The sequence below is a fragment of the Chrysochloris asiatica genome, unplaced genomic scaffold (genome assembly GCF_000296735.1).
Source record: "Chrysochloris asiatica unplaced genomic scaffold, ChrAsi1.0 scaffold00155, whole genome shotgun sequence".
NCBI lineage: Eukaryota > Metazoa > Chordata > Mammalia > Afrosoricida > Chrysochloridae > Chrysochloris > Chrysochloris asiatica.
In genome coordinates this window covers 6,196,793-6,222,780 of record NW_006408673.1, presented here as the reverse complement: position 1 = coordinate 6,222,780, position 25,988 = coordinate 6,196,793, and the positions used below count along the sequence as shown (strand labels likewise).

At 35.0% G+C, this 25,988-nt stretch overlaps 1 protein-coding gene across 2 annotated transcripts in view; it reads left to right on the top strand.

The window, feature by feature from the left end:
• The window catches only part of LRBA (LPS-responsive vesicle trafficking, beach and anchor containing), a 944,588-nt gene that overhangs the window by 304,797 nt on the left and 613,803 nt on the right, over positions 1 to 25,988 (top strand). For both annotated transcript variants that reach the window (XM_006870875.1, XM_006870876.1), the window contains exon 34: positions 20,605 to 20,669. In XM_006870875.1, the coding sequence (XP_006870937.1) occupies positions 20,605 to 20,669 (65 nt within the window). The remainder of the gene's footprint in view (positions 1 to 20,604; positions 20,670 to 25,988) is intronic.

Sequence of the window (25,988 nt, the reverse complement as noted above, 5' to 3'; positions counted from 1 at the left end):
TTGTTTTATATGTTGTTCTGTGCCATTGAGTCAGTTCCGACTTGTAGCAACCCATATGATTTCCAAGAGCGACTGGTGAGTTTGAAATGCTGACCTTACACTTAGTAGTCTAGCTAGGGCTTATACTATAGTGTCATACCAGGACTCCTGGTTTTATATGAGGGGATCATGGAAAAATGGGACTAAAAGGTAATGGAGTTTTTCCTCAAACATTTTGAAGCCCCTGCTATCATTGTGAAAATTCTTTTATTTTGAAGATCAGATTTTAATTAGGCTTTTAATTGAAGCATCACCAGTATTGTCCTGTTTACTTTGGTGGTTTGTCAAATTTTTCTCTGAATCAGGTACTACAAAATTTTATTTAGGCTTCTTGTTATTTACTTTTCAGGAAAATTACTCCTTTACCTATGAAAGTTTATGAAGTAACCAACCTTCTACATCCCTTTTATTTGATCACAAATCAGTGTTACTTCCCTTTTGTGGGTCTGCTCAGAAGAGTAGGCTTCATTTTATAAACCAAAAACAAACAAAACTAAACCCATTGTCATCAAGTGGATTCTGACTCATAGCAACCCTATGTAGGATTTCTGAGACTGTAAATCTTTACCAGGAACAGACAGCCTCTTCTTTATCTCACAGTTACTGGGGGGGGGTTTGAACCTCTAACCTTGTAATTCAGTCCTAACACACATTGTCACTACAACTCATTTTGTTGTGTAAAGTGTTAGTATCACTGTGAGAATAGGATTCTGTTTCTGTTTGCTAATACTATGTTAAAGATGAAAGGAAGTTTGGTAAGATAAAATAATTGGGAACGATTTTTTTCTCAAAGCAGCTTTCTATTTGCTTAGTAGTCTCTTTACCAGGTCTGAATTACTGTCTTGCTTATTTGGATATTCAGCAGTGTCATTGTTGCTTTTCACCTGGTTATTAGAAATTGCTATGTAGAATATCAACTAGTAGCTAGTAGCCTGAATGCCTACCTCTTAGTTCATTGTAGTCTGATAGACTTTAAACTTAGCTCATTAAGCCAAATTTGTGAAACAGAACATAAAAGTAATCACTACTCAATCACTAGTATAACCATACTTGGAGAGCTGACTTGGTTTCCTAGCTCTTGCCACATAAAATGCATTTCGTTTGAAGCTTTTCTGATGTGTTTCAACCTGTTAGTAAAGTCCACTCTGCTTCAGTATGCTATTCTTGCTGTTTAGTTTGATTTCTCTAGTGTGGTAGGCCCCTGGAATCCATGAATGTTCCTGTATTTGGAAAAAAGAGTGTGCAGACGTGAATTAAGTTAAGGATACTGATATGAGGAGATAATCCTGGATTATCTAAGTGAGCCATAAACACTTGTCAGATATCCTTATAAGAGAGAGGGAGAGCCAGAAGGAAAACAGAGACAGGCTTACAGGAGGAAACTCTATGTTACGATAAAGATGAAACAGCCAAGGAATACTGATGACCAGGGAAAGATAGAAGCTAGGAACATATCCACTCCTAGAGTGCAGGTCACTTAGTGTTCTTAATGAAATACCCTCCCTGCCCATACTTCTTGTTGTGTGCCATCAAGTCGGTTCAAATTCATAGTGACCCTGAATAGGGTTTCCGAGAGCAACTGGTGGGTTTGAACAGCTGATCTTGAGGTTTTCTAGTCCAGTGTGTATGCTACAGTGACACACCAAGGCTCATTCCCCTAACATAGTTAAAGTATGATTTAATAAACATTTGAGTATATGATGTGTGGCAAATTACATTAAGTAGTATTGAGAGCTCAAGGAGATAGAGGTCCCTGACTTTAAAGTGTTTTATGGTAGTTGAGGAGAAAAACTCCAATCTGTGAAGTTACCAACCAAAGCAAACAAAACAAAACACAAAAGAAGCTAATATTGCATGTCTTTCTAGTAGAAAAGAAATGGATAAGGAAGGATGCATTGTTGATTATTTGGTTCATCAGTCCTGATTTATTTGCACAGAAAAACCAGGTTATCAAGTATTTTATCATGTCACTGTTTCTGTCTTGGTGTGGCACTGTAGGATACTTACCTGGTAACTGCAAGTTTGGCAGGTCAAATCCACCTGTATAGGCTCGTCTGAAACCCTATATAGGGTCACTGTGAGTCAGAACCGACTCAACAGCATTTAACAACAATGAACATAACATTTCAGCTTTATTGTAGCTCAAAGAATGGCCTACATGATGGTGATTATTCATAACATGTTTTAGAACCTTGGTATTATAATTACAGTTGGTATCAGTTAATATCTCATTAGATGCTTTGACAGTTAACAGCCAAAAGTAGAGGGTTCCTGTGAAAAGTTTAATTAAACTGAGATAGCTTAAAGCAAAGAAGCAGTTATGGAAAATTTTCATATGGAAAAATTTCTGACCCTTCCCTGACCCCTAAACTAACTTATGGAATCATACCAGATATCACATAAAATCTAAAACAATACTTACAGTGTTCACAGACACAGTTTGACACCTTGGCTGCTTGTTGCTAAGGTGCTGTGTGTGGTTGGTTTCTGGAGAAGGAGCTTGGCAAGGAGGCCACTCTCAGTGCTCTGGGGTGTGTGCTGCCTCTTTTAATAACACCTTGCTGCATAACAAATGCTCAACACTAATTTTGCTTGCTGCCTTTTTTGTAAAAGCAAAATTCCTCTTCAGATTTCTTTTGGTAGGCCTTTTGTAAAATTGAAGTGGCATAAAATGAGCTTTCAAACAGTGAGGAATGCTTGTATTTAAAAAAATATATATGACTGAATCATTCTGAACTGTAAGGACTCATTCTTCACCAGAAAATGCAATATATATACGCCGGTTGTGGCTCTTGCCAACTATATATAAGATGTTAATTGTAACAAGCTATGTATGTTTCTTATGTAGGATATATTTAAAATCATACACCAAAGCTTGATAGTTAGATGTATGCCATTTGGAAAATTTTAATTCTGAAGAACATAATTATAGCACAGCATAAATACAGAAGAAACCTTACTTGTTTTCAGTGAAATGTCATGTTGTTGCATAGTTAAAAATTTTTAATTCCAAGAAAAATTTGAACACTGAAATTAAAATTCCAGATTATATTAAATTTAAGAATGTACTCTGTGGGAACATAGAATCAGTTTACAGTGGTCAGTGCTCAGAGTGGAAGACATTTAATGGTTAAACAACTGGAGAGTTTTCTGGTTTTAGTTAAAAACTCCTGTTTTCTTGATGGCTTATTTACAACATGTTAAATTCTTAATGTTGTGTGCAGTGGGAGTGGGCGTGCATAAGTCAGCAAAAAGAGTTCTGGTTTTTTCATCTAAAGCTTTTACTTGCTGTACAATAATAAAGGCACTATTTTATTGGGTTACTTGTAATTAACTTCACCACTAGACATTCTTATAAATCATTTGCAATCTGTTTTCTTTAGATTTTTATTCTTTTAAACTGGTTTAATGCACTTGCTTTCTCCTGTCTTTTTGCATATGGATTGAGGTTGTAATTGCTTTTTAGAATTAGGCTGTCAGAAACCAGCATATCTGTAGATCCAAGAAATGATTGAGGTATGCTAAATGAATTCTTTATAAGATTTTATTAAGATTTGTTACTGAAATAAATATTCTGTAGTACTGTTGTTCTGTTGTGAAACTTAATAAATAACCATTTTATTCTCTCAAGCTAAAAAGTGTCTTCTTGTTAAGTGCCACTGAGTTGATTCTGACTCACTGTGACCCTGCATAGAGTTTGAGGAGTTGCTGGTCGGTTTGAACCATCAACCTTGTAGTTAGCACTTCAGTGTTTATCTTGTAGTATCACACCTAGACTCCAAAAAGAATCTTCTTCTTGTTAAGTTTGTAGAGTTGGTTCCAACTCATGATAACACTGTATAGGGTTTCTGAGGCTTTTTAAGTTTTTGGAGAAGCAGGAACCTTCATCTTTCTCCTGCAGAGTCAATGGTGAGCTAGAACTGCTTACCTTGTGGTTTGTAGTTCACATTAAAAAATTGAAATGGCAACAATGATTAATTATGAAATATTTCTAGTTTTCATGTTTTTCGAAGTCCTGACAAAACAAAGATTTCTTTGGACTTCTGTTCGTCAATTTATTGTCATACTTTATTTTAAACATTTGAATCTTTATCTTGTTTCCCTTTTATATAACACTCTTTAATAAATGCTATTTTATATATGTTATCTGTTGTTAAGTGCCGTCAAGTCGATTCTGACTCATAGCAACTTTGCATAGGGGTTCCAAGGAGTGGCTGGTGAGCTTGAACTGCTGATCTTGCAATTCAAACGGACTTTGCAGTCCAGTACATAAGTCCATGGTGCCACACCAGGAGTCCCCATTTTGTATATAGACTAACATTTTACATTATTTTGTGCTTACAGTATTTTTAAGATTGTTAGTTTAGAGTGGAGTAAAAATTAAGAGAGGCTGACTTTTTTTTGGATTAAAAAAATTCCTCAGATATGAAACATATTTTATGCCTGAGTTTAAATCATATCCTATAATAATCTGTATTAAATATTTGAGAACAAAACTTTGTCCCTAAGTCCATTTATTTAAAATATATTTACAGTGATCTATAAAAAGAATTTAGAGGTATAAAGTTTTAAAATCATAACTCGATCATTATTATGAAACTAATGTGTTAGTTATGGTGAGGTGGGAGATGGGAAAGGAAGAAAGCTGCTTCTACACAGATTTTAAAAAAGAATTCAGTAGGTAAATACTTTTTATTATATCTGAATGCATTAGATAGTTTTAAAATCTCTTAAAAATAATTAGCTGTTTTATATAGTTTTAATGGAATTCTTTCATGTTTCCCCTCCAGCAGTCTCTAATGAACACTCCTTGTAATTTCAGTGCAGGCTTTGAGATTCCCTAAAGACTTGACTTCAGACCTCAAAGGGCAGCAATTGCCATATGTCTGGAGAAGTTGAGTTGCCAAACAGACTGACCGTGCACTAATAGGACACATTTATATAGCTCCTGAATGTAGAGGCCTGATACAGGCTTAATGATGATCATCTGTTGAGAGCTTGTGGCTGGAATGGGTTAGAGCAACTTTTGTCACCTTTATTGAAATCAAGCTTTCTGTACTGATTATTGAATGATCTTGCATATAATAAATCGATGCCATTTTGGAAGCTTTAGAAGAGTCATTATTGGCTAGAGAATACATTTTTCCTGAAAAAGTTTAAAAATAGAGGCATTTGTAAATATGTTACTTTTATTATTATGTGTAAGCATTACATCAGGGGATGATGGAGTTTGTGCATGATTATATCCATGATTAAAAAGTATACTAAAGTAAATTATATAACTGATAGCATTTAAAAATTTTTTTGGATATTTAATTCATTGTAATCTATATTTTATAAATGGATAATAATTTCTCTATATTCAGTTACTTGTACATAATACATGTTCAAAATATTTATTAAACAATTAAAAATTGTACAATTTGTTAATTAGACTTCAGTACTTTAAAGTCTTCTTGCTCTTTTCTGTTTTTATAAACCTAAGAGTTATCTGTGTATATGCCTGTTTGTGTGTGTGTGTATATATATATATTTGTTGTTGTTGTTGTTGTTGTTAAGTGCCTTCGAGTCGGTTCCGACCCATAGCGACCCTGTGCAGGGTTTCCGAGGCTGTAAATCTTTACGGGAGCAGAAAGCCTCATCTTTCTCCCACGGAGCGGCTGGTAGTTTCGAACTGCTGGCCTTAAGGTTCACAGTCCGATTCGTAACCACTACGCTACTAGAGCTCCATATATATATATTATATATATATGTCAACATATAGTCAGTTTCAACCTATAGTGACCCTGTATAGGGTTTTTGAGGAGCAGCTGTTGAGCTTGAACCGCCAACCTTGCAGTTCAAACTGATTTTGCATTCCACCGCATTAACCCACAGTGCCACTCCATGACTCTCTTTCTCTGTATATATATGTGTGTGTGTGTGTGTGTGTGTGTGCATGTGTATGTGTTTCCTTTACAAATTGAATTATAATATTTATATAAATTAGTTGTACATGTTAGGTTGATATGTTAAGAAATAAAAATAAGCTTTCCAAAGGCTTAGTATTGTGCTATTTCATGGAATGATTTCATTTTATCATTAAAGAGATAATAGAGTAAAACCTTTCCTTAACTGTTATGCTACAATATTCTTTTCTGGTATGTGGTTACTAAAGTTTGTGCTAGATAAGCTGTTGAGAGAGTGCTGACACAAAGTACAAAGCCTGTTGAAAAGTTATTGCTAGTTTTGAGCATTTAAGATTATATCTTGACCATGAACTAATTTTGTCTAATTTTGACCTTTAGTGCTATGTATAATGTTTTTCTCAGATATGTGTTACCATGTTCCCCTCTTCGTTTGAGCTTCACTTCCTGACCTTCCTCTCTTGATTTCTATGACTTGTATAGATAACTGTAGCTACACTAATTCAGTTTTAACTTATTTTACAAAGACATAGATAATAATACCTTAAAAATTAATGCTGAATGTCTCATTGAAGAGCACAGTTTTGAGGCTTTAATACATTTATGCTGTTGTTGTTAAGTTTACGATCTATTCTGACTCATAGTGACCCTTGTATAATTTTCAAGGATCCACTGGTGGGTTAGGATTGTGGATTGTGTGGTTCTCAGTCTAGTGCTTATCTTAACAGTGCCATACCAGGTCTCAATACATCTATAAGGAGCAATAAAATGTTGTATGACTTTAGGTTTTTATAACTTGAATTAATCTTCATTTCTTAAAATTTAAATTGTTTGGGTCCTGAGATCAAATTTTTTAAAAAGAAGGTTTTTTACTACCAATAGAAAATAAAGCAAATTTCATTTGCTATGATGTAGAACACTGACTTAAAAAACAAAAAGCAACCCAACACGTAATTGTTAATGTATGATAGATTTTTATTTTCATAATTTTGATATCAGTATTTGTGAAACCTGAATACTCATTCTATTATTTTGTGATGTTTCAGAATAATTTTAGTTAAATACCTATTTTCCAGTTAGAGAAGTAGATATGTATTGTTATTTCTAATTTCTATTTCTGTAATTAATTTAGAGCATACAAATTTTTACTTTAAATTTAGTTTTTCATCAAAGTAAAACTTTTTGGGGGACATGGGAGTAAGCAGTTAGGGTTAGGTCTTTAGCAAGGTCGAAGCTAGGCCTAGGATTTCATGTAGTATTAGGATTATGGTTGTTGTTGTTAAGTGCCGTGGTGTCGGTTCCGACTCATAGCGACCCTGTACAGGGTTTCCGAGGCTGTAAATCTTTACAGGAGCAGAAAGCCTCATCTTATTCCTGTGGAACAGTTGGTAGTTTTGAACTGCTGAACTTGCAGTTCACAGCCCGATTCCTTTAGCAGCCTGATTTGCAACCACTTATGTTTAGAGCTAGGCTTATTGTTAAGGTTAGGGGTAAGGGTTGTTGTTGGCACAGGGCTAGGAGCAAGACTTGGTCTTGTTTTAGCGGTTAGTGTTACAATGAGTTAGTGTTCCCCCCTTGAAATATACTTTATTTCCCTTTCATTTAGAAGTTCTGTTCTGCACTGTTCTCTGCTTTGTGGGAGGTTTTGTTGTTGTTGTTGCAAACTGATTCTGGTTCCCTGTTCTCAGTCTTGTAAGTTTGTTGGATACTTCCATACCTGGGTTGTGTTCTGGGTGATATGGTCATGTTATTGTCTCAAGTTATTGTCTACTACTGTTGGTTCTTTGTCTAAAAGAATTCATTTTTTTTAGTATTTTTTGTAAGGTCCTTTTTTTTTTTTAATTTTGCAAATTCTTTTTATTTTCTGTATATCTGGAAATATCCCAATTTTACCTATCATATTTGATGGACAATTTTTGCCATATGTGTATGTATGTATATATATACACATACATACATATGTTGTTGTTGTTAAGTGCCGTCGAGTCGGTTCCGACCCATAGCGACCCTGTACAGGGTTTCCGAGGGTGTAAATCATATATATACATATATACATACATACGTACATACCATATATAACATTTTTGGTTGGCAGTTTTTTTCTTCCAGAGTTTATGTGTGTTGACCCATTATCTCTTGCCTGCATGGTTTCTGTTGAGGAATCAGAGTTTAGTCTGAGTAGTTCTCCTTTCTAATTGTTTTTCCCTCAGTGCTCTCAGGTGATTTTCCTTGTCTTGTTTTTGGAGAAATTGTTTATATGTGTTGATTTTCTTTTGGGCTATCTCCTGCTTGAACTTTTTTCAGTTTTTCGAATACATATCTTCCTGTCTTTCATGATGTTAGGGAAGTTTTCTTCCAACAACTCTTAAACAGTTTTCTGTGTGTGTGTTGTTGTTGTTTTTAATGATAAGCACTGGATTGCAAAGTTGGTCTGTACTGCAGGCTGGCAGTTTAAATACACTAGCCACTTCTTGGAAACCCTATGCAGAGTCATTATTAGTCAGAATAAACTCCTTGGCACTTTAACAACAACAATTATGGAATTCTCACTTGTAAATTATTCCTCTTGATGGTGTTCCATATGATTCTTAAGCTTTCTCTGGAAATTTTTGTTCTTTTTCTGATTGTTCCTCTAACAGATAAATATTTAGAGATTTGTCTTCAAGCTTACCAATTTGACCTTCCATTGATCCAGTTATACTTTTCTGCCCCTTCATGTATTATCAGTTTCAGAAATCTAATGCAGTTCTATTTATTGTTTTTGTATGTATGGTTTTATACTTTTCATTTAATTTGTCAGATTACTCTTTGAATGTTTTCCTGAATTCTTTTCAAGTTTTTTGTATATTCCTTGCTTTCACCTGTAGCTTTCTTTATCTTTGACTCAATCTATTGATGGTACTTAAATATCAATCTTTTGAATTCCTTATCAGGTCCTTCTGATATTATCTCTGGTGCTGGATTTTCTGACTCTTCATTATGGTCACTTGTTTGAGCCACTCTATCTTGTTTTTTTATGTAAGTTGAAGTTGTCAGTTGTCTCCAAGACAGTGTTTATATTTAATTGATGACTGTTATATTTAATAGTGTGCTTTAGGCAGTCATACCTATTTCATCTTGGATGTGATACAGTCTACAAGTGTATATGCAGTTCTCTGTTTTGTAAAGTAGTTCAGGGTGAGTTTGTCTGATATTGGTTGCTAATTATCATTCATCATAAGTTGTACAGGACTGGGTTGGGGTTGCTTACCCAGTGGGTGGAGCCAATAGGAGGCTCAGTGTGGCTAGGCTTTATGGGCACCCACCATTGCCGTCTTACAAAAAAAAACAGGCAACAGCAATAAAATATCTAGTAAGGTGAGATTAACAAGGTTCTAGATATGGGGATATAGGTATGCCTAGTACCTGACCCCAGGTGGAGCTGGCCATGCCCACAGTCACCAAGAGGGCACGGGAACAAGGGAGAACCATACCACTCTCGTCGCCAACCTGTAGAGGCATCCAGTGCCTTTAAACGAGTGTGTTGATTGACAGTTGCCCCCCAAAAATTTAAGTTGACTGTACCATGCTTGGCCAACAAACAACTCACTAGTCTGTCTCCTCTGTCGATGCTCCTGCTCAACTACCTTTCCCAGTAGGCACTCAGTCCACCTCTCTATACTTTCAGGTGAAATCCAGGGTTCCAGAATCACTGTCTGTATCTGTTTGACTTAAATCTCCCATGTCTTTGTTGTAGAGGATTTGTCTACTCCGCTATCTTACCCAAGAAGTTAAAACTTTTCTTTTTTTAAAGCATATTTAATACTTACTCTGAAAAACAAATATTCTCTGACTCAGTACTCTTTCCCCCCTTGATTCTTACTTTCTAGAAGCAGTCACTTTCAAATCTCTTAATGGAAAGAGATTATCTCCATAGTTAGCTATACTTGAATTGCTACTTCCTGATTTTCCTAATTTGGACATTATCTGGTATTTCTTAAGGAAGATCATATACCATGTATACTACCCTCTCTCCCCAACAACATTTAACATTTACATTATTGTGACAATGTAAGTATTCATAGTAGAGTTGCAAAATACATCAGAATATTTTTTTCCTTCTTCCCTCCTAGAATTAATAATTTCCTCTTTTTTTAATTTAAATTTGGATATACCCACCAAAAATTGTCTTTACATTTTTTGCTGGAATCCTGAAACTACCAATATGATAAAAAGAGATGTTGTTTTTGTTGTTCAGTGACATTGAGTCGGTTCCTACTCGTATACACCTAATGCACAAGCGAACAAAACACTTCCCAGGTCTGTACCATCCTCATAGTTGTTATGTTTCAGCCCATTGCTGCTGCCACTGTGTCAGTCCATCTCACTGGGGGGTCTTCTTCTTTTTCTCTGACTCTCCACTTTGCCCAGCATGATGTCCTTTTCCATGAACTGACTGGTCCCTTCTGAGAACATGTCCAAAGAATGAGAGATGAAGTTTCACCATTCTCCCTTCTAAGAAGCATTCTAACTGTGCTTCTTCCAAGACAAATTTGTTTGTTCTTCTGATAGTCCATTGTACTATCAGTATTCATTTTCTGCACTGTAATTCAGGGAGCATGTTGGCTTTGTACAAAAAGCACTGGACTGTGTGTGAATCACAAGATCTACCATTTGAGCCCACCAGGTATTCAGTTGCAGAAAGATGAGGCTTTCTGCTCCTACAACAATATACAACCTCAAACCCTATATAGGACCCTATGAGTTAGAATTTACTGGACTGCACATAACAACAACATACCATAATTCAAATGCATCATCTCTTTTACAGTCTTTCAACTTTCACATGCAAAAGAGGTGATTGAAAATACCATCATTTTCTTGACTGCTGCTTCCATGAGTGTTGATTTTGGATCTAAGCCAAATGAAGTCTTTGACATTCGTCTTATCTTGGTTTATCATGATGTCATTTATTGGTCCAGTTGGGAGGATCTATGTTTTCTTTACATTGTGGTGTAAAGACTAAGTCAGAGATAATCCAGCCACTAGTATAAAAAATGATAATTGCGTTCATGTTCATTCATCATCAGTGAAAATTTTAGAAGATAAAATGTAATTACTTTTGTCAGTCTGCGACCTGATTTTACTTGTTTGTTGTTGTTAGTTCCTGCTGAGTAAATTTCAACTCAGGTGTGTGCAGAGTAGAACTGCTCCATATAGTTTTTTTAATGCCGTGACCTTTTGGAAGCCTACACCTCCAGTTGGGTTCAATCTTCCAATCTTTCTGCTAGCCACTCTAGCACTTAATTGCACAAGCCATGCATAAAGGAGCTCTGATAGCCTGTGGTTAAATGTTCAGGGGCTATCAAAAAGGTGGTAGTAGTGGTGCTAAGTGCCACTGAGTCATTTCCGACTCACAGTGATCCTGCCTGTATAGGGTTGCTGAGGGTTGGCTGGGGGACTTGAACCACTGGACCCAGCAGTCCAGTGACTCTGTAGGAGAAAAGACCTTTTGTTCTGCTCCTGTACAAACTGTAGCCTGAAAATACCACAGGCAGTCCTTCTCTGGCTTCTTGGGTCACTATGAATTGAAAATAGATTTGACAAGCACCTAACAACGACAGCATTTGGAAGTTGCTTTTACATTTAGATATGATTCATGTAGTTCATTTAAGACTCTAAAATATGTTTTGTTGTTAAGTGCCAGCAAATCAGTTCTGACCCATAGCAGCCCTGTATTAGGTTCAAGGAGTAGCTGGTGAGCTTGAACTGTCGAGCTTCTGGTTCAAATTGACTTTGCAGTTCAGCGCATTAGCCTACTGCACCATACCAGGACTCCAAAATATGTTTTAGGAGACTGAAAAACTTATAAAACATTTGTTTACTTTTAAGAAAATTAGAATTTTCTAAGGAAGTGAAGATAAATGAATACACAGATATTAATAGGTATCTTTGAGTACTTACTTATTTGTTGAAAGTAGGGAGAATAGATTTAATTCCTGAAGTCCTTTTTATTTCCCTAACTTACTGAAGATGATATTTAACACCAAAAGTTAAATGTTATAGAAGTGTTTTTCCCCCTAACTAAAGACATTAAACACACAAAGTATACATGTGAAATTATATGGCACAATTATGTGTTATAATTTTCATAAACATATAATATCTTTCATGTGCTATACCTTTACATATACATAATACTTTTGATGTTATTGTGTGACTTAAGAGCATTAATAAGCTTAGAATATATTTTAGTAAAAATTGACTCGTCAACAATTATAGCCTTAGGAAATGGTAGTCAATTAAATACAGCTTAGAACAGGCATGAAATTATTGACTTTGTTGTTTTGTTTTGAGTCCTTCCTCTCCAAAGTGCTGAAATGTGTTTTGAAATTACTTAGTTGCATTAGTGGTTGGATTTGAGGCTTTTAACGTGTTTTTTCATTAGGACCTTTGGGAAAAGGATAACCAAGACCTTTAAATGTACTATACATTTTGCATCACTATATAATTGTAAATACTGTGATGAAATATTGAAATGATCATGAAAGATGATGACCATTAAGCTTTTCTTTCAACTATTAAAACTCACCAAAGGTTATATTGAGCTGTGGTTTATGAAATTGTTTAGACTAACGCCTTCTTTGATAATTGTCTCTGAAGTGGAGAAAAATGCTTTAGGATATTACGATTAATGAATTTTATTTTCAGCTTTGGCATCTTCTACAGAGCATGGTTGAATATTTTTTATGCAGAAAATGTGTTTGCTCTAAGTAACAGCTGGGGCTATAATTTAAAACATTGAAATGGATTATTTTCATGGATTTTAGATTCCTTTTACTTGTGTTATTAATTCTTAGTATTTATGTCCATGATCTACTGTATTTTGTCAAGTGGTAATATTAAAAAGTATAAATGGATTATTGATAAATGAAAACTCGGTGATTTATTTGAGAATTGTGAGATTTTTCTAGTCATGCTGTTTTGTTGTTGTTAAGTGTCTTTGAATTGATTCCAACTCATAGTGACCTTATATAGGGTTTCCAAGGCTGTAAATCTTTGTGGGAGCAGAAAGTCTCATCTTTCTCCCCAGTTTTTAGTAATAGCCTAAAGTAATTAATAATTGTATTTCTCCTTGATCCTTCATTTAAACTAATTTGATTTTAATTTTTAAAATTCATAATATTTTGTGCATCATGTCAAGTTAAATTTAGGTCACAAAATGTTTAAAGTGCTAAATTTTGTATAGTTAGACCAAGTTTATTTTGTCACTGTAACCCAAGCAATTTTTAAATCTCTGTGAATTTAAACAATATCTGATTTTACAATACAAATATAAGCTGTTTTCTTCCCATACTTGAAAAAAAATAATAAAGTTTTTTCTTCTTCTTTTTTTTTTTGTGTGTGTCCCTCAGTTGTTATCTACTTACCTATGTAGTTTTTAGTGTTGTTTTAATTATATATATAAAAAAAAAACCACCTGTTGCAGTTTTACAGGACAGTGAATATGAAAAATCTAACACTAGTAAACTTTTTTTTACTATGTTATTATCAGTCGTACTGGCCAATGAATAAGGAAGACCAGAGAAGAATCTTTGCATTTGATTTATTGTTGTTGTTAGGTGCCGTTGAGTTCGATTACTTATAGAATCTACTTACAGAGACCCTAGGCACAACAGAACGAAACACTCCCTGGTCCCGTGACATCTTCCCAACTGTTGTGACGCTTGATTTGAATTACAGTGTTGACAAAAAAATGTTGAACTAGACTGCTCGAAGAAGGAACCAGTGTGTTTTAGCAGAAGTATGACTAGATAGTTCCTTAGAATGGTCAATGTTCATTTCTCATACTCTAGACATGTTGTCAGGAAGGACCAGTCATTGGAGAAAGATATCATTCTTTTTTTAAATGTTTTATTGTGAATTATGTGATAGTTTACATGGGAGAACATCAGTCTTACATTCATTCTATCGTATATCATCTCATTGCCATGGTTACAATCCCCTCCATGCAATCCTCCCCCCGTACCCCCAGGTCTTCAGCACACAGTCGCTCTCCCTCTCTGGATCTAAAGTCTCCATCTGCCCCATCGCTCCACGTCATCATCTCTGGTTCCATTTCAGGCATCACTGCTTCTCTGGGTAGGGAGGGTCCCACTCTCTGCTCTTCTCCCTTGATGGTCCTAGGGACCTCCGCTCCTAGACTGAAAAGTTAATCACTCCCTCCTTGCTATAAAACATCCACCTTTACATTTCCGACCCTCACAAACAGTCCTGATAACAATTATTCACTATTGTACCACAAGACACCCATCTGCATTTCATTGCATCAGCTCCGCCTAGTCAGATTGAATACTACTCACTGGAGATTCTACCTTCCTCCAGGCCCTCTGGATCTAGGTTCCCTCTTGAAAGCTTGTAAGCCAGTCACTTCTTGACTTTGTAGCCCCCCACCCCCCATTTTGAGTAGCCAATGTCCAAGTTGCCCATCCCTGTCTATTCTGTGTGTGGAGTGGGTGGGGATGATTCTTGCTGTAAGGACTTGTTCCCTCTTTTGAGCTACTGCTTCTATAGGTATAGGTCAAGGTCAAGTTCATCAAATTGTATGAGAATACTTTTTTTTTTTTCTCTTCTTTTTACTTCTGGTTGAGCTCTGATCACCCAGTCACTGAAACCAGGATAAGTGGGTATTATCTGCAAGTGTGGGTGTTCTTATGCATATGCCCTCTCTTCTTATCAGCTGGATGCTTCATTCTCCACTCTAGTCCTCTGTGGCTATGTCACTGACTCTGGGCCCAAGTGTCCCCAGGTTTTGCCACGCTGCTGGCTAACCAGGTCTTCACCTGGGTTCACAGAAGTCTATTGAACATTGTAGGGCTTAGCTCACCGCTTCATTGCTGTTTTTCCCTCACTTCCCCTTATCGGTGTCAAGTGTGGTCACCAATCACAGCACGTATTCCCGTTGAGTCTTAGTCTTGGAAGGGGGTTTGCACTGAGGGGACCCAACCACTTGCCTTGATGTTTCTTGGGCAAGCAAGTTGCTTGTTCTTGTAGTAACAGTCGGTCTGCCTATGTTGTTTTATATTTTTCCTGTAGGTCTTTCTTTCAAGAAGTATCTTCTGTTCTTCTAGCCACTCCAGATTGGTCTGCTTGTCCTTTCAAGTGGGAATTTCCCATCTCTGGAGATCTGGATGTGGTTCAGGCTTCCACCTATAGTCTTATGTATTGCAGAGGCTCCGTAGGAAGCCTCCTTCACTGGGCACATTTTAGCCCCATTTAAGGTATTCCAATCAGTTATAGGCAGAAGACGGACTTACAAGCTTTCTATGGATGCTTTTTTGCTATTCCTTTCTCTCCCCCTCCAGTGTCTATTTTATAATATAATGCAAGGAAAACCAAGCTTCAAAAGACAGCCAAGCATCTTAATATTATTCCCCCCTTTTCCACATTCCAACCATGGCTCGATCTCTGTATCCCAGAACCCTATTCTTCTCACGTTGTGCATATATCATTATTTACCTCTGTCTCACTTAGCCCATTGAGACCTGTCAAATTGTTCTTCCCTCAAGGATATCATTCTTGATAAAGTGTAGAGTCAGTGACAAAGAGGTAGACTCCCAACACGATGATTGAAACAGTGGTGGCAATATTGTGCTCAAAACAACAATCATGAGGATGGCCCAGCACTGGGTTGTGTTTTTTTCTGTTATACAGAGGATTCCTGAGTCGGAACCTGCTAATTGGCACTTAACAACAACAAATACTTTTTAAAATACATTGTCTAATCTAAATGATTGTACACAGTAAATTCTGTAGTGTCCCTTTTGACTTCCTTCAGCCTTTTTCTTTTTTGCAAGAAAAGGATCTTTTCTTACTTTTCTTTACTGAACTTTAATTTCTCCTTTGAGCTTTTCATTCAAGGTCTTGTGTCCTCATTCGGCCATGTATCTTAGCCTCTAAGATTGTCCCTATGTTTTCATTGATGATTTTTATAGTTCCAGACTTTACGTTTAGGTCTTTAATTCACAGGACTTCATTCTTATATCTGGTATGAAATATGGTTCTTGTTTCCTTTCATTGTAAATGGATTTACAGTTTTGCCAGCCCGTGTGGTTCCTTTTTCTTTTCTTTTTAACTTTCTCTTGTGAATTAAATGAAGGTTTGCAGTACAGAGCATCAGTTTTACATTCATGAAACCACACATTCTGCTTCATTACTTGGTTGCACTCTACTACATTACCAACAATTAACAGCATTTACCTCTATATACTTTAATGATTGCATTCTTCCTTATGTCTCCCAATATCTTCACCTTTCTTCTGCCAAACCTCCCTTTTGTTGTATACTGCCTTCCCAGTCACCCATGTTAACATGTGTCTGTCCTCTAACCCATGAATAATTTTCCCTTCCATACCATCATAGAATGTTTCTTTTATCCAGAAATTTACCTTTTTTTAACATTTTACAACGTAGGTCTCATACGTTGTTTTGTACTTTTGCTATTGACTTCACTAAGCATGATGTCCTTCAGGTTCAACCATGTTGTGAGGTGTTTCACAGATTCATCATTATTCTTCAACAAGTGTATTCTACTATATGTGTGTATCAAACTTTGTTTAACCATTCTTCCACTGATGGACATTTAGACTGGCTCCATCCTTTTGATATGTCTCTTGTGGACATATTGAAGAATTCTGTTTTCTTATCCATTATGCTCTTTATGTCTCTTGACATAAAGGGTTTCTGTGAGTAAGAGTTGACTCTGTGGCTGTTGGTTTGGTATGCTGTCCTCTTTTCACGAGTACATTTGCAGCACATATATGTGGCGTGGTGGTGCTGTGTGCTGTGGAGTTGGTTCCGACCCATAGCGACCCTGTACAGGGTTTCCGAGGCTGTAAATCTTTACGGAGAGCAGAAAGTCTCACCTTTCTCCCATGGAACAGCTGGTAGTCCTGAACTGCTTACTTTGTGGTCGCAGCCCGATTCGTAACCACTATGCTACCAGAGCTCCTTTCTATAGCACATGTATAGTATATAGAAATATCATACATCAAACCTATATATATATATTTGTGAAGTGCTGGTGCGGTGATGTGTAACTACTGGACTTCTAGTTGCTAGGTTGGTAGTTTAAACTTAACAGTTGCTCCTTAGAAACCCTATCCAGGGTTGCTGTGACTCAGAACTTACTCTATGACAATTAATAACAACAATTCCTGTTTACCTTTCCATTCCTGATTAGCTTACATGCCTATTTATTCACTCATACATTATTGTTATTATTTCCATTGCAGATTTGTGTATTTAATTGCATTTTCTTTTATTTCCTTAACCCTTGTTAGTGTTTTTCCTGTGCCTTGGTCATTTTGTGCCTTTGCCTTCACCCAAGTTAGGTATCTACTCTCTAGTTAGTGATTTTTCCTCCCTTCCTCCTCCAACTGTAATCACCATCAATGAATGTTTCTTTCTATTTGAAAGCCTTTTCTTGTGCTTTTGTAATAGTGATCTCATACTATTTGCCCTTTTATAATTGACTCAGTATACTATCCTCCAGGTTAATCCATGTTATGTATGTGGTGTTTTGCAAATCCATCATTATTCTTTAATTTTGTAATGGTCCACTATATGTATGTTCCATAGTTTATCCAGTCATCTATTGATAGACACTTAGATTGTTTATTCACTATTTAATGAGTTATTCTTCCCTTTTGTTCTTTGGTGATACATATATCTGCTTTCAAAACAAACAAAAAACTTTTATCTATTTTCGAATTTCTTTGCTACTTATACCCCATCTTCATTAATACAGCTATGCTTCAGGTCATAATTTTCAGCTTCCTGGTTTATATTCCTTTGTGATGTTCTCTAACTTTTTTTCCCACAAGCTCAATTGAATCTATTTTCAAGACTTCTATAAATATTCTTTTAATGCTACTAATTACTAATTTCATATTGTTCAAGTTTGACTGAGATATGTCATAGAGTATTTCTACTTAAATGTCCATTTATCTCATTAACACAGTGTAACTCATCAGGCCATGCCCCTCACTGTATAATGTTTTTGTTAGGTGCTGTCATGTTGGTTCCAACTAATATGGTGAGTTTGAACTGCTTGTCCTTGTGGTTTGAACCGACCTTGTGCCACACCAGGACTCCACTGTATAATATGGATCCTCATAGTGATTTCTTATCATAATAAGATTTCTTTCCTACTCTGTAGCTCAATTTTTTAGCACTCTTCAGCCTACCAGAGCATATTATACTTCTACAATTCTTGAACTTTTACTATTAAAAAAAAATCACTTTTACATTTGTCTTTGCATGTAGTTACTTTTTATCATTGATTATCTGTTCAACCTTTAAAGTACAATTAAAATGCTGTCTCTTTTTGAATTCTTTCTCTCCTACGATAGATTTAAACAATCCCTTCCTTTTCTGTTACTTTTATTGTTAGTACAATGGAGTTTTAAAATATTGGAGAAAAAATGGAATCAAAAGAAAATGGAATATTTCCACGAACTTTTTGAAGCCCCCCTTCAGAATATGCTGCTGTTATTGAAATCAAGATAGAGTAATAATCTCTATCTAATTGGTGGTGTATTTGAGTCACTTTTCATGTCTTACTCAGCTTCTGTAAATTCCAACACTTTGCAAAAATCCTTGATATATCCTAGTCCCCGAGTAAATGTGTGTCAGATTGATGTTCCTATGATTCATTCATCTCTATGTCAGGTTTGATAGCCAACGTAATACTGTATAGAGTGTAAGGTTTCTAGTTATAAAAATGCATTTGAATAACCCCTTTAACATTGAATAGGGTATTTTTTTCACCTTGGGCATGTTGACTTCTGAACTTCAGTTCACTCATCTGTAACATTGATGACTAATAATAATGGCTTTTGGACTGTTTTTCTCAGAAGATTGTCTGAAAGGCATCAAAATTAATGATTCTTAAAGGTGTGCACATTTGGTTAATTTTTTCTTTGAAAATGTTCTTAGCTGTCACCCTTGTTTTTTATTTCTGTTGGTCTTCCTGTTTTCTGGCCCTTGCCCCACCATATCTGGATGATTCAGGCAACAAACATAATCTCCCTGATATTAAATTCTTCACCCTGCATTCTTCTGTCCAGTTAACATTTAATATAATGTAGGATCAACACTCGCCTTCAAGGTCAGTTTGAATCACAAGGTCAGTGTTTCAAACTCACCAGCCGCTCCTTGGAAAACCCTATGCAGGGTCGCTGTGAGTCGGAACCTTCTCAACGACACTCAACAACAACATTTTTCTATATAAAATGTTAACAGTGGTTCTTTATAGTATACTTTGTATTTATTACATGATAGTGAAGCATAAAGGCAGCCAGTTTTTAGGTTTTATTTTTGTTGGAAATTAGTAAAATATGACTTAATTTAGAACTGTGAAGAAAGCTAATAAATACATGGATTAGCCCTCCTTTCCCTTTTGTTGCTGTTCTGTGGGTATTGTCTAAGTGTATTGTGTTCTCAAGCTCTATTGCACTTAGCTCCACTCTGTGTTGGACAGGATTTCTGGTTATGCTTCTATGGCCTTTTCCTGTTGTGGTCAGCAGAATATTTGGTCCCCAAAATGACTATATTCTCTAAATATGTTGTGTTACATGGCAAGAAGAAATTGAGTTAAGGTTGAAGAAAGTGTTAAGGCTGCTATCCCGATAACTTTGAAATAGCGTGTAGCTACATTTTCCTCTTCTGTTGGAATAGAATTTTTTGGCTGTTACAGATGTTTTAAATTAATTACTAGTTTATTGTTTTGCTTAGTCGTAATTTATACCTTATGTGTTTCCTTTCTCTAGTGATGTTTATGAAATATAGGGAAACTTTTTATTTTATATTTTTATGATTGGAGGATTTCAGTATACAAATGCAGGGATAAGTGTATTAAATTTTCAATGATGTTGTCATATGGATAACCATTTCATAAATCTGTTTAGATGACATATTTATTTGAAAAGGGTAAACCTGAAAATTTCTCAATCACAGCTACTTTATACATTTGGAATCCTAGTTTGACCCTGTAGAACAAACATTAGAGTATTAACCACAAGGTTGACCATTTACACCCACCAGCTGCTGCTCCTTGGAATCTGTATACAGGGTTGCTATGAGTTGGAACTGACTTGATGGTACTTAACAACAACAAGTTAAATACTGTTGTGTTTACCGTCTTTGAACTGTTTTAGTTGTAAGCTACTTTTTAAACGATTGTATCATAGAACAGGAATTGCTGTGGGTTAATGTGCCAGACTGCAAAGCCTTTTGAACTGCAAGTTTGGCGGTTCAAGCTCACCAGCTGCTCCTTGGAAACCTTAAACAGGGTTGCTAAACAGAACTGACTTAACAGTACTTAACAACAACAACAACAGTATAGAACCATAAGAGCCAATAAATATATAGATAAGTTTATTTAGTGTATATTGAATCAAACTACTGTAAAACTTAGTATACTTTTCAGTATCAACTATTCATGTGTTTATGAAGCTGTATTGGATAGAAAAACATATTTGAGAAAACTTTTCCTATAGAATCAAAGCATAAAATTGATATGGGTGATTTTTTTCCTTTCATTTTTATCTTAAAAGAAACTACTGATGAAAATTTTTCATCATTTTTTTTACCTTTTTTTTTTTTAAATTTTTTTTAGGAGTGGCAGAATTCGATTCAGAAGAATGCAGGCCTTGCCTTTATTGAACTTGTCAATGAAGGAAGGTAAGTAATCTATTTTATATCCATTTATATTTTATTTTTAAAAATCTTACTGTGTTTTGCTATTGTAGCTGATGTTTTTGGGTATTATATAGTTTCTGCAATCAATAAAGTAAGACTCCTAGATATTATTATAAATATGTCAGTATTCAATCATTTGATATTTTCCTTCTTAGTTACATCTTCATTTTAAAAGCTTGGTTTTTATTGTTTAGTAGAAAGTTGTGGCTGAGTTTGGCAAAAGTAAAGTGAAATTCTTGTTTTAGAAGATAAAATTTAATTGGGACTTACTGGGACTTTCTATAGGTTCTATATTGTATTATCTATAGATAATCATTATTATCTCTGTTATTATTATTTACCTCATGTTATAGGTTGTCTAAAAGGTGGAAGTGGATTAAATGTGTTTTGTGCTTCAATGAGAAATGTGCAAGAGGGAGTGTCTTAATTTTGCAGTCCTGTTATAACAGAAATACCACAAGTGGTTGTCTTCAATGGACAGAACTATTTTTTCTTACAGCTTATTTTTTAGATGCTATTGAGTTGATTCTGACTCTTAGTGACCCCATATACAATAGATGGAAGTACTTTTTGGTCCTGCACCAATCTCATAGTAGTTAATATGTTTTAGCCCATTGTTGTAGCCACTCTTACAGTTTATTGTTGCTGTTGTTAGGTGCTGTTGACTGTGTCCAACTCATAGTGACCTTATGCACAGCAGAACGAAACACTGCCTGGTCCTGTGTCATCCTTCCAATTGTTAGATCTGCGCACATTTTTGCTTCCACTATGTTAATCCATCTTGTTGAAGGTCTTCCTCTTTTTCTCTGACTCTCCAGTTTACCAAGCATTGTCATTAAAGCGCAAATCAACATCTTTCTAGTATTGCATACTTTCAACCTTGTTCCATGTTATCTTCTGAATCAAACATATTTCTGGCAGCTCCTTGTTGATGTGCTGCTACAATTAATTTTGTATTATCATCAGCAAAATTTTGCTTGCAAGGGATATTAATAATATTGCTCAATGTTTTCCACATTTCTCAGAATGAGCACTAACGTGGATCTATTCCTGTTCTTGGAATAGACTAGTCAGTGCTTCCCGCCTTCCTCCAGTTTATTGAAAGATTTCAGTTGTTATTCTGTCAGTTCCTGGACTCTTTTTTTCCCCTGCTAATGCCTTTAGTGCAGATTGGACTTCTTCCTTTAGTACCATTGGTTCTTGTTCATATGCTACCTCTCGAACTGCTGGCCAACATTGACCATTTCTTTTTGGGACATCTTCTGGAGCTGAATCAGATAATACTCTGTTGCTAGTCATAAGATTTTTAATGACTAACCTTTCGAAAGTGGTCTGCCTTTCATTTTTCCTAGTCTGTTTTAGTCTGGAAGCGCCATTGACACCTATCCACCATGGGTGACCCTGCTGGTATTTAAAAAATACCGGTGCCTAACTTCTAGTGTTACAGCAAACACAAGCCACCACAGTTATGACAGACTGACAGACTACAGTTGAAGAAGCGAAGTCACTGCAGCAGACCTAGGGGAGGGTTCTGTCTGCTCTCAGGGCAGGGTTAAGGCCTCCTCTGTTTTTGGTGTTCTTCTCAGAGTTCCTTGGAAATCTCCACATGTCATCTTTTTCACCTATTACTGGCTGCTTGTTTTTGTGCCTCATCTGCCAAAGAAATGACCTATGAAAATTATTTTCAGGTCTCCTCATCCAGAACTGTAGATTGTTACTACCTAAAAGTACTTCAGAAAATTTTCATAGAAAAATTCCAGTGTCTTTTAATTACATTTTTCCATGAACTTTTAAAAAGCTTTCTTGATAATCTTTGGGTAAACAATTATTTGAGATACTTATTTTTATATTATATCAAATAATAGATTTTCTAATATCTTTTCTACGATTTCTTATGGTTAGCTTATACTCTGTTTGAATTTGTGAGTCTCCCATGGTAAACAATTGTTTGTTTTTTGCTTTTTTTAATCTCATGGTTTAACCTATAAGAATTACTCAATGTTTATATTTTGAATTAACGTTATAAATAAATGTAGTGGTAGGAACAACACTGAGATTTATTAGTAAAATTGTAGAGCTATTTGAAATTTTTGTTTTTTGCTGAGGAATAGATTATATTTTTAACAGTTAAAAATTTTTTTTAATGAACAGTTAAAAACAGGTTTATTTTTCTAAATCAGTGGATTAAAGGCGTATTAAAAGGTTAAATGAGTTTATGTAAGAATAGATTCGTGAAGTAGTATTTATAAAGGAATTTGGAGTGTTTATTTGTTGGATGTTATCCCAGGGGCAGGAAGAGTAGGAACTGTGTTTTTCTTTTCACTGCAGAAACAAGCCTTTTCTTTTTTTTTTTTTTCTTATTATGTAAGTCTGACCTGCCTTGACCTCATTTGTAGAGTAGCTGCTATAAATTTGGCCCTTGATTAATGTTTTATTAGTGTAAATAACATGAAGACCCTTTACAGACTGAGACTATAACATAAGGTTTATCGGACTTGATGGGTATCATTAGTGAATCAATTACTTAGGTCAGACAAAAGTAATCGTTGTCTGATAGAAATGTTCCTCTTATGTGTTTAATTGATAAGATACTTTCTCTGTAAATGCATTCTTTTGATGGGATTTATTTCAATTATTGATATTTTTCATATGAACATTATATTTAAAACAAATTTGTTGTATAAACACTCTAAATGAATAGACCTTAAATAATCAGTAATTAGTAGAATAATCATTAATAATAAAATACTTGTTTCAAAAAATTAAATTTCTCTGTTTATAAATTTTTTTTGATATATTGAATCATAATCATCATTTCTCTTTACTTTTGAAATCTAAGTAATATTTTTAAGGCATAGATTTCTTTAAGTAGTTTTAAATCTTTTAAGGATTTCTTTCAGACTGTTCTGTGAGGCTGTGGCTATATGTTAACAGGAAATAATGTGGAATTATCACCATTTCACTTGATTCTCTTGAACCTTAGGTTTTAGTGTTTTGGTAAAGTCAAATACAGTGGGTTCCATTATTATGTGTATTGGACTTCAAGTAATTGATTTCTGTATTTGGTTTCATTTTATATTAGTTGCTGTTTGCTTCCCCTTAAAAATGTACTTAATTACATTTAATTAATTTTAATTGAGAAGTATATTTAATTCAAGTAGTACCAATAGAATTGTTACTTACACTTTGAAATTCAGTAATTTGTCAGTGAATCTTTAATTAGAAATTTGTCTCTTCTCATTTGAATAAAGAAGAGGTTTTACTTTCAGAAGGCTTTCTTTTGCCTTTCTTTCTTATACCTGGTATTGGTAAAGGCTTTGGTGTCATCACTTTTATAAAATTTATTAACTTGATGTTGATTTTAATTTTGGCAGTAGATACATAGATATAGCTTTTATGAAACCTTTTTTCTGCTTGCCTGCCTTTCTTACATCCAATAAATATCTTTTGAGAACATTTAAAACTCTTAAGATGTTGGTGGTGGTGGTGTTAAGTGCCGTGGAGTCGGTTCCGACCCAAAGCGACCCTGTACAGGGTTTCTGAGGCTGTAAATCTTTACAGGAGCAGAAATCCTCATCTTTCTTCCGCAGAGCAACTGGTAGTTTCGAACTGTTGACCTTAATGTTTGCAGCCCAATTACTAACCACTACTCTACGAGAGCTCTTGGTTGTAAGATGTTGTAGTTGTTGTTAATTGCTGTGAAGTCAAATCCAACTCTTAGCAACCCTGTGTAGGGTTTTTGAGGATCTACTGGTGGGCTTGAACATCCAACCTTGTAGTTCAAACCAACTTTGCAGTCCAGTTCATTAACCCACAATGCCATACCAGGACTCCTGATGTTGTAGTAGGCAGGCATAAACAAAACATCTGCTTTAATGGACCTTACTCATTGGAATTCGTACATTATTTTGTTGATGTTTACAGGCTTCTGTCATCTAACTTAACTTGTCTGACTTGTGTCTCTTACTGGAAATGATGCATTGGATAGATGTGATCATCCCATATATTTCCTATCTTTAAATGATGTGTTTTTGTTCGCATTCCAGAATTCATTAAAATTAGTGCAAGTTCTCTACCAGTAAAATTCTTGTAGGTTAAAAGTGTCAAGGAATCCTATTGAGTTTCCTGTCTTTCTTCTGACTTGTTAAATTTTATTTTTTTGGTTTCTCCTCATTACTTCTAGTTTATTGATTTGTTTTTAAATTTTAAAAAAGTTGATTTTCTTTCATTTTAGTAAAAATATGATTCCATTGACTATTAAACAATATTAAGTTGATGGTAAAAATCAGGGAAGAGTAGACTATGGAACCTAATTTAACCTCACTTAAAATCTTGTTTAATATAATTTTTAAGATTTAAGTTATCATCTTGAATTATATTACTTGTTAAATACATTAGCAATTAATCAAATTACCTATAATTATAGAACTGGGTTTAGTTTGCCAAATAATACGTTTTGGGAACTTCTGTAATCTAATAGGATTTTACTACCTTCTCTTTTCCACATCCTTGAAAAGCACAGAATGGTCAGATTATCCCATATACTGCTAAACACATTGCTTAATTATTCTCTGGGGATAGTCAATATCTGCTTATTATAGCAATAGCTCAGACTTGTATCTGAATATGTAAATAGCCCTTATAAAAGATAATGTTTCTAGTACTAATATACTTGTCTGTCTCTTCTCTTCAGTATTCAACTGCTTAGATTTCACATCTGCTTTCTGACCATTCATTTAGTAGCTCCCTCATTTTTCATAACCTCTCGGAATACCATACATTCCTAGTATATGTGTGTGGAATTAACAGAAGTATAAATAGAAGGGAATTGTAAAAGATGAAGAAAGAAAAGTTTAATAGAAGAGGCAAGAAAAATGGGATAATAACATTTTAAAATAACGAAGGGGTTATTACACTGTGATACCTTTGTCCAGTTTCATTGACACTTTGGTTCTGAGTTTTATTTTGGTAAAAATAAAAACCATGACTAGAATATAATTTTATCTGTATAATAGGAGGTAAAATGAATTAAAGCAGAGATACTATATACTCTCTTGGATATCCTAAAGTGAACTTAAAGAGCTATGTGTGTAGCAAGACACTTAAATAAAAACATGAATTAAAATTTATAAACAGTTGTTTGGATATGATCTTATTTTGGAAGGGAGGGGGTTAAGGCGTCAGAGGCCATTGTTCCAAAGATTTAGTAAGAAGAGACTTTCAGTTTACTGTAACCCTGAATTGAATTGATATGAGTACAAGTTTATATAGATGGTGTATAATTAGATATGTACAGTTCTT